Below are 15,471 nucleotides of genomic sequence, written 5' to 3'. Positions count from 1 at the left end.
GGTACAATTTTGAATCTTCGATCAGATTTCAAATTCAGTTGGATGCTAATTGAAATTCGATGAGAATCTATTCGATTTAGATTGGTTTAACTCGGGCTCAACCGATTCTCCTAACCGAATCAATATTACGATAGGCTTTACACACAATAATGATGCTGGAGAATGGAGGTAGCGGCACGTTATACGAAACATGTCGGCACTTAAACTGCCTTTTGAAACTTGTAATTTTATTACTACTAGGAAAATATATCCTCTCTTTGTCTACCAAAGCCCAGTTAAAAAGCCCATCAGACGACAAAAAGCCCATTCCAATAATCGTAGCAAGAGTTTTATTTAAATTGATATTATTCCCTTATTGCTTTGGTTACAAGAAAGCTGAATACTACTTAGTATGTATTCCTTATTAAATAGCGGCGTCGAGGAAGAAGTTAACAGAAGCAAAGGACCTTTGGTTGTAACAATCAAGATTAGCACCAGGATTAACTCCAAATATGTTACAGTACCTCTGATAAAACCCAATCCGATCAGCGACTCTCGAATCTTGGCCACGTCCACACTCTAATCCACCGTTAATGATATTCGTAATCACTCCGTAACCAGGTAATCTCCCGGCGGCACGATCGGCATCTGACGGCTGCCACTGGCCAGAGATGACGGCGTGACACGACGGTTTGGGAGACTGAGGAGTCATCCAGAACCAAATGGCGGCTTTGAAAGCGATGACTGGGTCGTTGGAGACGAGGTCAGGGTTGTTGAGCAAGTCGGCTCCTATGGCTCGACCACACTGTCCGTAGTTGTAGTTCCACGTCAGCTGCATCGGTCCTCTTCCGTAGTAGCGTTTGCCTGAAGCGCATGGCCACGTGGCGCTCGGTGAACAGTAGTCAGAAGATGGATTCTGTTCTTGCTTGAAACAGTATCCCCATGCATATGGTCCGTCCGGTGCTGTGGGCCACCCACCTTCAAACATGTAAATATATTTGTATATAATTTAGTCATAAATATCAACGATTACGTTATTTATTAAACTACTAATTATACAGACAAACAACAATTAAAGTCTTTGGTTTTAGCCGACCAAAAACAAAAGTCTTTAATTTTGAAATTGCAATATGATGGGATAAAAGTTTGCTTGTGTTTGTTTTACGTTTAGTATATAGTCCCTTCGGGGATATCCGATAAGAAATATATGTTTAAGTGTATGTATTTTTCAAATAAATCTATAAACTGGAGTAGTACTCATTTTTTTGGGTTATAAACTAGGAGATTTTAAGCAACAACTTGTTAGTCATATACGTTAAAGTAGTTTTGTTAGCGTTTGGTGATTGTTTTTGCAGTTAATTAGAAATAAGATTTTATAAACGACAAGTTATATATTTCAAAGAATTATTATTTTTAATTGCGTTTCAAGTAAATCAAATTAATGCAAAGCTTGTTGTTTGAAAAAAAATCGAAAGATAATAAGAAGTGATAATTACCGGTGGTTTCGTGAGAAGTCTGACCAAAGAAGGCAGCGATCTCCTTCTTCCTGGCGGCGGTGTCTCCGGTGGTGCCAAAGCCGGGGAAAGACTTAGCGGCGGTGAGAAAGGCGTCATAAGTGTAGAAACCTCGAGCGGGACAAGCACCGTCGTTTCTATGCTTAAGCATGTCATCGAACTGAGATCTTGAAATGATGCCGGAAAGATCACCTGTGGGAGTACCGCCGGGAGTACACTGGCTTTGGCAGCCAGGCTGCTTACAGTAAGCTTCGGTGTCACCGCACCATCCGAACTCGCTGCAACAAAGACCGTTGGGGCAGAGTGCTCCTCCGGCTTGTCGCCCACATTGCTCGGCTGAGGAAAATGATATGAGAAGTGATGAGAAGATGGTAAAGAAGAGTAGATAAGTCTTCATTTTGCTCTGAATAATTTTATGGTGTTTTTTTTAAGACAACAGGGGTTATATATAGTAGTACTAGTATGGAAGATACGATCGACGAAATGTTGATCACCATCAAATTTTATTATTTTCCACGGTTAGATATTATGTTGGGTATGGAGTATGGCAATACGGTAGGTTTGTTTTTTTACCTTTTTCTTTATTTTCCCTTTCCGTCAATGTTGCTGATGTTGATTTGGTGATGTTGATTTTGGTTTAACTTTGGTGATTATTTTCATACATATTTTATATAGACCTAATTTTATCTATGTTTATAACATTTAATGATAACTTTCTACAACGGAAACAGTGCTACATTTGGTAGAAGGTTACCAATTTCAGAAGACCAAACCGAGTTTCACATTAAGCAATCTGAGTGTGTATTAATCACATATACATATACTCTTTTTTTTGGGTTAAACATATATATACATGACTGGATTTTGTGTAATGACAAGTCAGAAGAGTTGAAAGAATAGTCAAGGATATATGTAACGTGGTGTCGTTGTGATATGCGTAAAAGATTTAACTATTAATGTTGAAAAAAATAATAGCAGAAAGTAATTGTGAATATGAGGCGGCGGGTTCATGAACAACTTTTTCAAAAAGAAATTGAGATTTCGAGAATGGATTATAAGGTAACGTATATCATTTCCCATTCAATGTTATGATGACTCGAGACTAAATCATACAAATATTTTATATTCACTATTCATGGAATAGAAAAATTCCAACTACTCATGACGACTTCCTCTCTCTCTATATATTTATCATTATTCGACTGTTTATCCAAAGTACGTGTCATGTTACAATTATTGAAAAACCAAAATCTCGACGAAACCGGCTGCGTGCTCTGACTATATACAACTATCGTACACAATATACAATAATCTAATCTCTCTCTCTATAAACACATACACTAACACGATAAGCATTTTTGACTTGGTCATCAACTTCCATCACTGTGGGCTGCGTTGCAATCTATTCAGAAGAAACAATAATGTATAAGAGATCTTTATTTGACTTTCATGCCTAGAATACATGAGTGGTAAACCAAATCTAGGCAGTTGCGTCTGGTCACATGGACAGGTTCACTATTGATACTACGTACAATGATATTATTCCGAAAACTATATGCCAGGATGATGAGACCCTTCAAGCGACTTTTGTTTCCGAAAGGTATAGTTGAAAATTTCCATAAGATATATTTTTTTTCCTGGGGTAAAATCAAAGCAGAAGAAGATACAACTTGAACAGATGAACCACTAATAGTTATAGATAATGATTTATATGTTGCATAATCGCAAATCTAAGTTACAACTATCACAAGGTAAAAACATTATTTTTCATTTGCTGGTCACTCTGGTAATGCTTCCTATCCAAGAAAAAACAATTAAAATGTACGTCTAGGTCGCTTCAAGAAGTTACCCGTTCTCCATTGACTGTTGCTGACTCTCCCAGAATGCGAATACTCGTAGCTCCTTGATTACTTTGATTTTGCAGACTCAGTTTTACATGGCTTTTATTATATCGCTATCCTATCTGCTTCTTCTCTCGTCTTCAAGGAAGATTCAACACCAAGGCTCGATCTACTTTGTCATATATCTTATAATTATCCATTATAAATTAACCATTTATTATCCTTTTCAGTGGAAGTATAAAAAGGGTTCTGTATTGTTAGTTAGTATTTACTAATTACCATTACATTACTTAATTGAATTTTATCTTGATATAAATTGAATTCAAACGTAGATTACTATTACTAATGATATTTTATTTTTTAATTGTTTTCGGTTTAGTTGTGGTCTGGTCTGTTCATGGTATAGACTGGTTTCTAATTTTGTTGTGATAGACTCGCATTACAGATTGGATTTGTAAACCAAATTGGAATCGTTTTCTTAATTCCTAATTTTATTTGACATGGGTTCCGTTCACCATTAAACATCATCTCCACCGTACACGTGGATATACGAAGGAGCATCGTGTATTTTCGATTGTCTTTATTTTCGCTTGAAGTCGGTTCCTGGCATCTTTATGAAGCAAAAAAAAAATAGACATCAAAATCAGTGTGAAGTCGAAACGGGTACAATGGGAGATTCGAAGAGGAAGAGCGAGACGGAGAAGATAGAGAAGGTGGAGAAGAAAGAATCAGGATCCGTCGGTTTCACAGAGCTACGTGACGATCTCTTCCGTGAAGCAGCAAAACTCGTCTCCGAAGATCCCTCCACCAAAATCGCCATCTTAGTTACTCCTCCTTCCTCCGAATCGGACGTCTCTATGCATGCCTTCGGCTATCCCTCTGTCGAAGGCGTGGTTCAAACTTTCCTCGAGGACAACTCTCCTGTTCCTGTACCAGAGAATGCTATGGAGGAGATGGTGGATGACGATGACGATGACGAGGAGGATCCGTCGCCTCAACGATTTTGGTGGGAAGATGATAAGCTGATGAATTCGACGAATCCAGAGCAATTGAAGGCCGCCTGTGACGAGATGTTGAGACTGAGGAACCATTTGAGAGTCATAAAGAGAGGTCAAGGTTCTGGGAATCACGAGGATCTTCACAAACCCTAAGGCGGTTGCATTCTCTTATCGCCGGCGAATCGTTTTAGGTTTTGATAGCTATGATGTTGCACTAAATTATATTAGTTGCTAATTCTGATCGGATTAGGAGTTTCAAGTCCAGAGATTAGGGGTTTATTATCTTATGGCTTATCTGTTGGTAGCTAAACTATAATGTTTTAATTTTTAAATATTAAATGAGTCTTTCTTCCATTTTCAATTTCGGTTCTTTATACACGGATATGAAAAAATGGGAATTACATCATCCTCCACAAGTGAATTTTGTCTTATTTACAAACAACATTCTATATCGTAGAAAAGAATCTGAGTGCTGAATATCTTATTCCTCGCTGGACAACAATGGCTCCTTTAAGACAAGACTAGTGTCGGATTCAACTCTAGCGTATGATAAGTATTTCGCGCCACACCTTCTCCATAAGCTTGAATCGCTGCTGTCTTCAACATTTGTGGTTGTCTGGTTCGAGCTCTCGACGTAATGAAGACAGACTTGGACGGCGTCGTGTACCCTCACAAAGTACCACTCTTTGCCAATAAGCTCCACAATTCCTGATCTTGCCAGAGTCAAGAGAACCTCTTTGTTCGGGTTCGAAATCGCGAGCTGCTCCATTGACAATCATCACAAAGGAGTTCCCCAAATTAGAAACAAGTACTACATCAAGGATGATGATATGTATCAGACAGAGTTTTGCACCTGAATATCCCTTGTCTTATACTCCTCGTACAATTCTTTCAAGGCTTCTACGGCACTTGAATCTATGTATGTGACAGCTGCGTTACATCCAAGTTAATAAATACCCATCATCCATCAACTAACTATGCGAGTTCAAAACATGAATTAGAAAAGTTGGGGCTTACGAGACATTTCCAGGATAAGAAAGTAGATCCTCTCCACCTCTGGTCCCCTGTTAGTAGTCCGTTTATCGGTAGCTACTTCATATTCTCTTAGCCTGCGATTCGGAAAAACAGTTACACAGGGTTGTGTTAATTCTTTCTTTAAGTTTACAGACACAAGGCAAGTCAGGAACCGAAGGTCACTTTCACCTGTCTTTGATGTAACTTATGTTGGCAAAATATATGGGAGCATCGATTCGAATAATCACAATCCCATTGTAAGTGTATGCCTCTGGATACTGCTTCATGTTTCTGTACACAGTGGTCCCTGGAAGACGCCCCAACACAGCTGCCAAGCATATATAATGGAATGTAATCAAGAAGATGAGTTTAAAACCACTTTAAGAAACGAAACAGGCAAATTGAACTCATCTTACCGATATGGGGGTTTGCAGACTCGTGAATAACAAATGCAAGTGAAAAGCCAACCTGAAATTCCAAGCATTGTAACTTTGTGAGTCCTTACTTCATTGCACGATTCATATAGATTATCCTACTATTCAGCATCATTGTTCCTATTAATAACAAAGTGAATCTGAACATACTCACACCAACGAGGACTCCGATCTCTATTCCAAAGAACAAAGTGGCGGTGCTAGTGATGGTCCAAAGTGTAAAATCTCTCTTGTCCACGCGCCACAGGAATATAGCCCCTTCATAGTCCACCTACAATGGTAAACATCCAGACAGAGTAAATGTTAATATTTTTGCTCAACAACCAAAGGCAGGAGTACACATGTTTTGGTGGGTTGATTTAAACTTACCAAGCCACTAACAGCTGATATTACTATTGCTGCTAAAGCACACTGTGAATTTGAAAAACAGAAAGGAGTTAGCAGCCGATTATAGTTTTAGAATTCTCCTTAGTTTTCATATTTATAAGGAATCTTTGCGAAGTTGAAAAAACGAGCACAAGATTGTGGAAGTAGAAACATTCACCACAGATCAACCTGAGGTATATATTTGAAGACTGGGGTCAAGAACAGTAGAGAACATCCAATGATGATGCCTGTTACAATGCCTGATAGGCCAGTCTTAGCTTCACTTTCGCTATTCACCGCGGACCTAGAAAAGGATCCTATAATGATACATTCAGGGAATCAATAGATTCTCGGATTCAGGGTATAACTGATATAATCATTGTTTTTCCAAATTTAGCAAAGAAAAAACACAAAATTTTTGTCAGGCTTTACTCATATTTAGAGTCAAGATAATGTACCTGTTGTCGGATATGCAGAAAACAATGACCCCAATATATTTGCAACACCAAGACCAAACAACTGTCAAGTTACGGAAGAAAAGATTGGAACGACCTTGAGAAGTTGAGCTCAAAAGAACCACGTACAACATCATTTTATGGTAACAATTAGGCTAGCACTTTATTTTCTTTATTCTATAAGGGCTGTTACCTCTGAATTTGAATCCAACTCGTATCTGTTTTTCGCTGCTAGTGCTTTGGCAATACCTACAGATTCCTGGATAAAAAGTTGAACTAGCACATCAGTATATAGCGAAACATGCGCAAACTGCAGCTGAACATAATCAAGAAACTGTCTCTTCTGTTTCTCAAGAGGTCAGATTTTCATGATTAGATTCAGCTGCACTTTGCGGATGTCCACTTGAAAGAAGTCAATAACGATTATGTCTCACCAAGATGGCCACACCAGTTATGAGAGCTGCTGTTGGAAGCAATAATCTTGCATGATTAAAACTTTTGGGGAAAGAAAACTTTGGAAGGCCCTGAGGTATATCTCCCACCTGAAAAATCCTAAAAACTTTGCAATAAAATATGTAACTTCAATGAGGAGTTATATAAGAAAATTTGGTTATTTAGGAATCTGACCAGTGAGATGGAAGGTGTATGGAGCACTTTTGCAATGGTTGTACCAAGAACAAGCCCTGTGAGCGGCCCTGCTGCTCGTACGAACTGAAGTTCCTTGTTTGCTTTTCCCTGCCATGGAACATCATATGCTTTAGCATAATAAAAGTAGGGAAAGCACGAACTATCCTGCTAACATAGGAAAGAACAAGGCTCATACCACATGCTTCATTACTAGTAGGATCACCAGGATGGTAGACCCCAACAAGAAAGGCGGCCACTTAAACTGCAAAATAGAAAGCCAGATGAAGTTATACAAGTAACCACAAAAGGTCTTTTTATGGTCAATTTAAGGACCTTGAGGGGATAGAGCAGAGTATTTAAATGTCAGCTCATCCGAAAAAACAAAGTTTCACCTGATCAGCTCCAGCTATTATACTCTCTACTAGTGGCACAATCTTGCTGCTCCGGGAAACGTTATACCCCAGGAAGTATTTCAGCTGGGATAATCCAATCACAATAGCGGAAGCAGTTGTAAATCCAGAAATGACTGAGTGACTTATGAAACGAATAAGCCATCCAAGCCTGAGTTGGAAACACAAACGAATGACTTGTTCTAACACTACAAAAATAAACACAGGACATGCTAGCACAAGTAAGCTAAAAGAGTAGCAGCGAAGAGAAGACTATAATTACCTTAAAATCCCCATGATGCACTCAAATATTCCAACGAGAAGAGCCAACACAATGGCAAGCTCAGTGTATAACTCTTGAGACGGATCAACAATTCCACCCAAAGCATTAGAGACGAGAAGAGAAACCAATGCCACAGGTCCAACTGCAAGCTGACGAGATGAGCCGAATATGGCGTACACAAATACCGGCACAAATGAGGAGTCTGCACCAACAGATACAAGGAAACAAGATTAATAATTAAATGCTAAAGTGGAATAGCTTATACATTTATACTATCACATCGATGAATCACAATGAACTCACATAGACCGTATATTGGTTGAAGCCCAGCTAATTTTGCATACGACATTGCCTTCTCAAATCCACCAATACAGAAAGTTATTCAAAACTAAACTCGCTTAATTTAAGACGAACAAACATATACATGAATCAAGAGATAAGACAATCAATCGGAAATGAAGAAACAGAAAATTACCTGGGGAACAAGCATAACACCGACGGTGATGCCAGCCATAAGATCGAGCTTAAAGTATTGATGCCACCGGTAAGTCCGAATCCAAAGGAAGCAAGGGAATATCGTATCCAACCAGTCGAAGACCGTCATACGCTTGATCGTTGCCTTCCATCGGGAGAAGAAATCATGGAATTGAGTGCAGGGACGACGAGGATCATCAGACGGCGTGGATTCAGGATGCTGGAGAGGAATGACCTTAACCGGAATCGCCGGAGATGACGAGGATGAAGCAGTGGTGAGATTCTTCTTGACGGCGAGTGACATCGGAATCGGTGGAGTAGAGACGTAGAGTAAGAATGGGATCAATGTGTGAAGAGGGACGTATGCCTACTACTGATGATTGTTGTAGCATGAAGAAACAGAAAGCGTAGTGCCAGTGGGGAAGGATAAGGACGCAAAGCCAGCTACATTCATTCTGAGTGTTAAACTTTATATTAATGCTTAATCATTTGATTGCGTGTCTTAATTATCGGTTTGTATATTGTTTTAGTACATAGCCTTTGACTTCTCACATTTGAAGTTTGTAACATAAACGATAATAGTCATTTAGAAAACAGTACCATCCATAATATCATCTTATGATTCAAATCCATCATTAGTTCAATTCTGATTTTAGAACCTTTTTCATAATTAGATTATTTCATTGCACTGGGGTTGATAGACTTTTGAAATAGATTAGGTGTTCATTGATATTGGTTTAGGCCGCATACTTGAAATGCAACAATATGGGATCCATCTAACGTTTACAAATTTTGTTACCATTTTTACTCAAATTAACTCATTCTCCATCTATCTATCTATCTATCTTCAATAATTTCATTAGTGAATTAGCCATACCAGAATATGCGAACCATTCGTAAGAGCAAAAGATGCTTCATACCAAAAGAGTATGTAACAGAACAAGGCATATATTAAGACACAGAGATAGATGCTGTTGGTTTTCTCACTTCTCAGGGAGCTCCACAAATATTGGCACAGAAGATACCTGCCTTCTCAGTTCTCACTCAGGCAAGGACACCGAAGCTCTTTAGCGTTGCCTTAGAGGTCTCTGTAAAACATGTGTTGCGGTTTGTATTTGTTTTCTCTTAAAAAGGAAAAAGAAAATAAATGAGCAGTGTGAAGGGCTTTACCCTTGGTTCATTGTTAGCTTCACGTGGTTGTCTACTACTTCTAGTGTCTCTGTCTGCATCAGCCTCTGGCTTGTCATGCTTATAAAACGCTTCCAAGGCTCTTCTCACAAACGGGCGGACTAGGTTCACTTCCATTGCCGATACATTAGAGATCTGCATTTTTTGAATAAAGATATGGTTATTATTGAAACTACTCCTTGGGATGTAAAGAGAGAAAGGTGAATGTCAAGAAGACGCAATCAAAAACAGTTACCTTTACTGCAGATGTACCCTGAAATGATCCCAAGTTAGTCTCGAGTTTGTGAAGACGCACATCTCTGATGTCCTCAACTAGAGATCTTACCTATACAAAATCCATGAACAAGCTCTAAACGCTTGAAGGATTTAAACACATGGTTTACAAGATGTATGAAATTTACCATATACATGTCTGGAATATCGTCACGTGCACTGCCAAAAGTGAGATTTTTCAAATACTCATCAGCACCCTCAGATACTACAAATGCAAGAGAGGAGCAACGAAACAAGCAGAGTCTGAAAACCTACTGGTCAAAAAGTAGTCTAGCAATCTCCACATAACTAAATGGTAATGCCTGAAATGTCGACTGAGATTCCCGTTCTGCTTCCAGGATCTGAGTCAGATTGTCTAATTTCGCAAACGAAGAAGCAACAAGAAACAGTTAATACTTAAGCATCTAATTCCCCTTGCAGTAAAATGTTTTATTGCAAAATGTGCATTTCTTTTTGTCATACCAACAGAAAGCCACCCGGGAGGCCGGAAAGTGCATTTTCCTCTCCTCTTCAGTGCCACTGCAAGCCACAGAGGCACTTCTATCGGAATCTGAGGAACAAACCGACCAAAATCCCCCTGTCACCGGCTCACATATTAGCTACATGGTTGACGAAAAGGTTATGGTGGCAGTGAATTATGCAGGATTGTATAGAAGAGGAGAGATTACACTGATGAAATTGAGTGGCTCCATGTTCATATTCGGAACAATCTGCACCAGTTCGTCCTCTGCCATAAACTCAACCTGGTATGAAATGATCATCAATTATATAATTGCAGACGTACGTGCAGAAACGTATACAAATAATGAGAAGAAGAAGGACCTCTTGTGGAGAAAAAAGCGAGATGTGAGGATCAGTCTGGCCAGCCATGGATGTACCTCAAGAAATCTCAGTTTCCAAAGCTAAATGGAAAAACAAGCTACTGTGTTATAAGAGAGAAGAGACCAACGAATTATTGTCTGAGATAACTACCGTGTGGTATAATACACATGGAGAAACCACGAAGGCAGGTAAACGGTGATCAAATTAGAGACAAAATGCGAGAAAAAAAAACATCTAAAATCTAGAGAACATGTTAAAGCAAAGCTGAGAAAGTTCAACATCATCAGGGGGAGTAAAATCAAGCTCGTCTCAGTTGCCCCGATTAAAAGGAAGAAAATATATTCCATTTAGGCATTTAATCAAACACATTGTCTACATGATATTCCCCCACCCTTTTGTATGTTTTAGCATATGTCCAGTATATGTCCCGTTTCAATCTCGGTGGGATTATGAATTAACAATTAAAAAAAAAAAACTCTAAAAGTCAAACAAGCTAGTGATCCAACAATCGAATTTCGCAGTTTCTGAGGACAAACTCTAAGCCGGGTACAGTAAGAGAGGAGTTCATGTTCCTGATTTTGTGATATGATCTCGAAATTACCTGGTTAGATTTCGTGTGATTCCTGGAAGATCAGATCGATCCCTTCAGATCTTTAACAAACGAAAAGTAAACGACAATCCCGAAGAAGCGTTATAAACGAAAAAAAAAAAAATGAAATTCCCAAAGATCCACAAATCGAAGAGAAGGAAAGGGATCTAGCTTAGAAAGTAAAATCAACGAGAAGAGAAGTAGAGAGACGACACAGAAGAGTTTCGATCGTGGTGGGTAGGTCGACGTCGCTTACTACAAAGCTTCGAATAATCTTTCTACGTTTGGCGGGAATTCAGGTTTCAGTGTAGCGGGAAATTAAAATTAAAATGGATTAGTAAGGCTGTCTTATCTAATTACTGCACCTAATAAGTTTCGGTCTGATTTGGTATTGTAACTGAACCAAACTCAAACCAAAACCGGGATCGTCAACCAAATTTTTTATTTTTTATTTTGGTAAGACTAAAATCGAAAAATAATGAAGAAGGAACTCGAATCACACCACCGGTCAGTTTTATATTTAGTCAAACAAAGATAATTAAGCCATGTTGCGCTGTATTCTTAAAGAATAAAGTAAAGTTTATCTTAATTTTTCTTCTCTAACCGGAATCAAGCTCTTTTGTGTTAATGGCTATCACGTCATGACGACTTTCTCCTAATCCTAAAAACAAATCCAAGCCAATGGGTGTGGATTCAACATAAGACTTAATTGCAGGCACGACTGTTATTTATCATCTCATATCTTCCCACGTTAATTTTCCTTTTCTAAAGCTTCACCAAAACTCATGATCACTCTGCTTTTTCTCTCGACTCCACCATACAACTCAAAATGAAACTAGAGGACTTACTTGTGGAAGATGAAACCAAAGATCAATATAGCGTAGCGTCTCTTCTCGATCATCATCGCCGTCAACAGCACCAGCAATTGCAAAAGCAAGTAAGTCAAAAACTCATATATTTAGGCTTCACGATTCATATTTACTTGACCCACAAGATACACATTGCTTCCCGGCTTATCTTCAGTTATCCAAATCTGTTATTTTTTGTGGATCAATTTGTTGCAGTCATCAAAACTGAAGGATGATAAGAGCGAAGAAGAGAAGAATGACTTGGCAAAGAAGAAACAAAAACGTCGTCTTCAAAGAGAAGTGATGAAAATGCAAGGAGAGCTAGAGGACGAGCAAGCACTCAACAAGGCTTTACGTGATATGCTTCGTGGTCCAGTCATGTCTCAGCCTCGTCTCTCTTTACTGCTTCTTCCTCCTCAGGCAAGTCTCTTTTCTCTTGCAATTTGAATGAAGAAACGAAACATGATATTTTTGAGATTGTATATAGGTTCAAGAGCTAATAGAGGAGCTTGCGACGGTTGAGGCAGAGATACTCTGCCTTGAGAAACGAATCCAAGACCTGAAACTTGATGTGTATAGTGAGAAGAAAGAGAATGAAGAACTCGAAGCCAGTATTGATGAAGGAGAAGAAGAGAGGATGATGACTCCTAAGAGACTACTACAAAGGCAGAATCATCTTCCTTGCGACGCTAACAATGACATCACAAAGATGAGATCTGATGATTTGAAACAAAGATCCAAGTCCCAGAGTTATGGAGATCATCATGTTGTCAAGGAAATTCAAACCAACAGTCCTCGAATTCATGCTTCAATTGGATCAACCATGGAGTTCTCATCAAGAATCCATTCTTCCACTTTTTCTGATGGATCATCAAGAACGCAAGAGAAGAAGAAAGGGCAAGAGACGACACCAAATGGAGTGTCGGAAGATCTAGTGAAGTGCTTGATGGGAATCTATCTGGAACTCAACAGGTCATCGCGAGAGCGAGAAGGGTCAAGAACGGTTTCAAAGCTGAGTCTCTCACACTTGAGGAACGCTTCTTTCAAACGCAAATCGGTGTATGATCACAACGCATCAAATCTTGATCCTTATGGAGCTGTGATGGGGACTCCTCTTAGAGACATTGGAGAGTACAAGAACTTCATCCACATCACTCGAACCTCCATTGATGTTAGCCGTTTGTCCGATTGCTCCACTTCTCTTGTCAATTTGAGGTACTTTCAATCTCATATTCCTTATTAATTTCTTATCTGATGAGACCACTAGATTTCATGATCTCTGTATAATTAAAACACATCTGTAGGGTTTTGAAGGAGAAGTTGAGCAAAGTCGATTTGAGTTTCTTGAACCACAAGAAAAAGATGGCATTCTGGATCAATTCCTACAACGCTTGCGTCATGAATGTAATTACGAAAACTCAACTTATTTCTTAGTTGAAACAAAGTCTAAATCTTATGATAATCCTTAAATTGTTTGTAGGGATTTCTGGAGCACGGACTACCTTCGTCAAAGGAGAAACTACTGACCATTCTCAAAATGGTAATTAATTATTACCAAAAAAAAAAACACCCCCTCTCATACTTATGTTTAATTAATCAAATCGACTTGTGTTGTAGGCAACAATTGACGTGGGAGGCACGCAACTATCTGCGCTAGATATCGAAGGATCCATCTTGCAGAGTCCATGCGAACCCAGGGAAACTGTAAGTGTTGATGTTTACACACACACACATATATAATCCTATGAAGTTGTTAAGAATCGATATCGAATGTCTATTTTTACCATTTGAAGGTTCCAACTAGTGAAAGCGAAGCGAGATTACAGAAACGGTTTGGATTCAGATGCGTAGAACCGAACCTAATGTTCGTGCTTTGTCGTGGAGATTGGTCTTCACCTGCAGTAAGCTCATGCTCAGTTCTCTCCATGAATATTTTGATTAATGTTGCTTCAAGATTAGTAATTAACAAAGAATCTTTATTGTGTACGTACATGATACAGTTGAGAGTCTATACAGCAGAAGATGTGGTGAACGAACTAATCAAAGCAAGAACGGAGTATTTAGAAGCTTCCATAGGTATCTCGGGAAGGAAAAAGATTGTGATTCCACGATTCTTGCACACGCGTATGCGGGATTTCGCAGAGGATGAAGGGTCACTGGTTGAATGGATATGCAGCCAATTGCCACCAATACAACGTTGCTTGCAGCTCAAGGAAACAGCGATTGAGTGGTTGAACAAGAATAGCGAGTCTCCTTTGAACAAATTGGTAGAAGTGAGGACTCACGAATACGAGTTTCGCTATCTCTTTCCTTTGTAAATCTAATCCTTTCACTTGATATTGGGAGCTATAACGGAAGGACGTTGTTCTATATATATGCGTGTGTGTAAGAAAACAATTGGATTTATTGTAGATTTTTGATTAATTTTGAAAACAAATAAATACATGGTTGATTACCAGATCAAAATAGTGTATAGATATAGCTTTTTAACACTTGGGAATTGGAGCCTTACAATAGTTGATAAGCTTGAGAGCAGTTTGCTTTAGGGCAGGGTACTTGAAAAACAAACACATACAAGGTTGTGGGCCTTTCTTATTCAGTTTCGAACAACAGTGTTCCCACACGAAAAACCATCGGTATTCATTCATCGCGGTTATACATTTATCAAGCTCACTATCGCAACCAACGATACCTTGACTTTTGATCGGATCCAGAAATGATATCATCAAGAGGATGACGATCATGGTGATGGACATCAATGAAATGATTTTCATGTCTGATTAATTAATTAATTAATTAGTAGCGTAGCTGGTGATGAAAGATGTCTCAATCAGGAAAAAGAAAATTATTTTTAACTGGCAAAAATGCTCTATGTTTTATTTACTTTGTTTCGGGTCTTTAAATAGGAGATTTGAAATCAATGATTCTTACAACATATGCGGATATGGAAGGTGGGAACTGATTCCTATACGTAAGGTAAGGGGAGAACACTGATTCTATTTTTAATCTACAAAGCAATCAAAAGTAACAATATCTTTTGTTTTGGGGATGTGATCAAAAACAGTCAATTGACTTGTTCAAAAGAGCGATTCAATAGAAAGTAAGGATTGAGATTCTTGATTTGGTATATATTGTTTAATGCAAAATGCGTGCGTTTCAGTAACCTGAAACGTTACTGATCTTTATGCATTATTCATTGTAGTCTAGGTTAGGTTTGTAATATTTTTCTTTCGCATGCAATTTAATAGAATTTCTATTATAGAAAACGTAAATTGATCGTCATGCAAAAAGAATTTTGGATTGCAAACTGACGACCATCAATCCATTATACACGCAATAAATCATTATATGCTAAAATAGGAAAAAAATGAGAAGAA

General features: G+C 38.6%; 5 protein-coding genes across 6 annotated transcripts; 2 read left to right on the top strand and 3 right to left on the bottom strand.

Moving 5' to 3' along the window:
• Positions 1–312: 312 nt before the first annotated feature.
• LOC18025257 (endochitinase CH25) lies at positions 313–1,926 on the bottom strand. Its single transcript, XM_006407265.2, has 2 exons — positions 1,476–1,926; positions 313–957 (listed from the first exon to the last, which is right to left on the bottom strand). Exons 1-2 carry the CDS (start codon positions 1,888–1,890, stop codon positions 404–406), a joined length of 969 nt encoding a protein of 322 aa, XP_006407328.1. The 5' UTR covers positions 1,891–1,926; the 3' UTR covers positions 313–403.
• Positions 1,927–3,954: 2,028 nt separating this feature from the next.
• Positions 3,955–4,650, top strand: LOC18025258 (agamous-like MADS-box protein AGL97). Its single transcript, XM_006407263.2, has one exon. It carries the CDS (start codon positions 4,003–4,005, stop codon positions 4,483–4,485), a length of 483 nt encoding a protein of 160 aa, XP_006407326.1. The 5' UTR covers positions 3,955–4,002; the 3' UTR covers positions 4,486–4,650.
• A 6-nt stretch (positions 4,651–4,656) lies between these two features.
• On the bottom strand, positions 4,657–8,727 carry LOC18024838 (probable sulfate transporter 4.2). The gene is made up of 17 exons (XM_006407264.2): positions 8,376–8,727; positions 8,204–8,252; positions 7,901–8,102; positions 7,621–7,789; positions 7,425–7,490; positions 7,229–7,336; positions 7,036–7,143; positions 6,795–6,860; positions 6,605–6,665; positions 6,336–6,463; positions 6,150–6,191; positions 5,935–6,051; positions 5,763–5,814; positions 5,536–5,674; positions 5,350–5,441; positions 5,186–5,262; positions 4,657–5,092 (listed from the first exon to the last, which is right to left on the bottom strand). The coding sequence occupies exons 1-17, from the start codon at positions 8,676–8,678 to the stop codon at positions 4,814–4,816; spliced, it is 2,058 nt and encodes a 685-aa protein (XP_006407327.1). The 5' UTR covers positions 8,679–8,727; the 3' UTR covers positions 4,657–4,813.
• A 512-nt stretch (positions 8,728–9,239) lies between these two features.
• LOC18024837 (DNA replication complex GINS protein PSF2) lies at positions 9,240–11,475 on the bottom strand. 2 transcript variants are annotated; one of them, XM_006407262.2, is made up of 9 exons: positions 11,259–11,475; positions 10,658–10,737; positions 10,504–10,578; positions 10,298–10,412; positions 10,091–10,190; positions 9,964–9,994; positions 9,798–9,887; positions 9,545–9,697; positions 9,240–9,462 (listed from the first exon to the last, which is right to left on the bottom strand). In XM_006407262.2, the coding sequence occupies exons 2-9, from the start codon at positions 10,703–10,705 to the stop codon at positions 9,442–9,444; spliced, it is 633 nt and encodes a 210-aa protein (XP_006407325.1). In that variant the 5' UTR covers positions 10,706–10,737; positions 11,259–11,475; the 3' UTR covers positions 9,240–9,441. The 2 variants fall into 2 exon arrangements, with proteins under 2 accessions (XP_006407325.1, XP_024015531.1); XM_024159763.1 differs by having other exon boundaries at positions 10,658–10,754; positions 11,259–11,469.
• A 600-nt stretch (positions 11,476–12,075) lies between these two features.
• Positions 12,076–14,412, top strand: LOC18024836. Its single transcript, XM_006407261.2, has 8 exons — positions 12,076–12,183; positions 12,311–12,514; positions 12,582–13,309; positions 13,399–13,498; positions 13,575–13,634; positions 13,712–13,798; positions 13,888–13,995; positions 14,095–14,412. Exons 1-8 carry the CDS (start codon positions 12,076–12,078, stop codon positions 14,410–14,412), a joined length of 1,713 nt encoding a protein of 570 aa, XP_006407324.2.
• The last annotated feature ends 1,059 nt before the right edge of the window (positions 14,413–15,471 follow it).

Source organism: Eutrema salsugineum, unplaced genomic scaffold (genome assembly GCF_000478725.1).
Source record: "Eutrema salsugineum unplaced genomic scaffold, Eutsalg1_0 scaffold_13, whole genome shotgun sequence".
NCBI lineage: Eukaryota > Viridiplantae > Streptophyta > Magnoliopsida > Brassicales > Brassicaceae > Eutrema > Eutrema salsugineum.
This window is presented reverse-complemented; position numbering and strand designations above follow the sequence as displayed.

Excerpts from the sequence above, each read along its gene's own strand:
- LOC18025257 (XM_006407265.2), bottom strand. The coding sequence starts at position 1,890 with ATGAAGACTTATCTACTCTTCTTTACCATCTTCTCATCACTTCTCATA. Across the intron at positions 958-1,475 it reads GACTTCTCACGAAACCACCG|GTGGGTGGCCCACAGCACCG; the intron begins GTAATTATCACT and ends ACATGTTTGAAG.
- LOC18024838 (XM_006407264.2), bottom strand. The coding sequence starts at position 8,678 with ATGTCACTCGCCGTCAAGAAGAATCTCACCACTGCTTCATCCTCGTCA. Across the intron at positions 6,666-6,794 it reads AGTTGGATTCAAATTCAGAG|TTGTTTGGTCTTGGTGTTGC; the intron begins GTAACAGCCCTT and ends GTAACTTGACAG. Across the intron at positions 6,192-6,335 it reads TCTTCAAATATATACCTCAG|TGTGCTTTAGCAGCAATAGT; the intron begins GTTGATCTGTGG and ends TCAAATTCACAG.
- LOC18025258 (XM_006407263.2), top strand. The coding sequence starts at position 4,003 with ATGGGAGATTCGAAGAGGAAGAGCGAGACGGAGAAGATAGAGAAGGTG.
- LOC18024837 (XM_006407262.2), bottom strand. The coding sequence starts at position 10,705 with ATGGCTGGCCAGACTGATCCTCACATCTCGCTTTTTTCTCCACAAGAG. Across the intron at positions 9,995-10,090 it reads GCTAGACTACTTTTTGACCA|TGCACGTGACGATATTCCAG; the intron begins GTAGGTTTTCAG and ends CACTTTTGGCAG. Across the intron at positions 9,463-9,544 it reads AAGCTAACAATGAACCAAGG|AGACCTCTAAGGCAACGCTA; the intron begins GTAAAGCCCTTC and ends CATGTTTTACAG.
- LOC18024836 (XM_006407261.2), top strand. The coding sequence starts at position 12,076 with ATGAAACTAGAGGACTTACTTGTGGAAGATGAAACCAAAGATCAATAT. Across the intron at positions 13,310-13,398 it reads ACTTCTCTTGTCAATTTGAG|GGTTTTGAAGGAGAAGTTGA; the intron begins GTACTTTCAATC and ends ACACATCTGTAG. Across the intron at positions 13,799-13,887 it reads CATGCGAACCCAGGGAAACT|GTTCCAACTAGTGAAAGCGA; the intron begins GTAAGTGTTGAT and ends TACCATTTGAAG.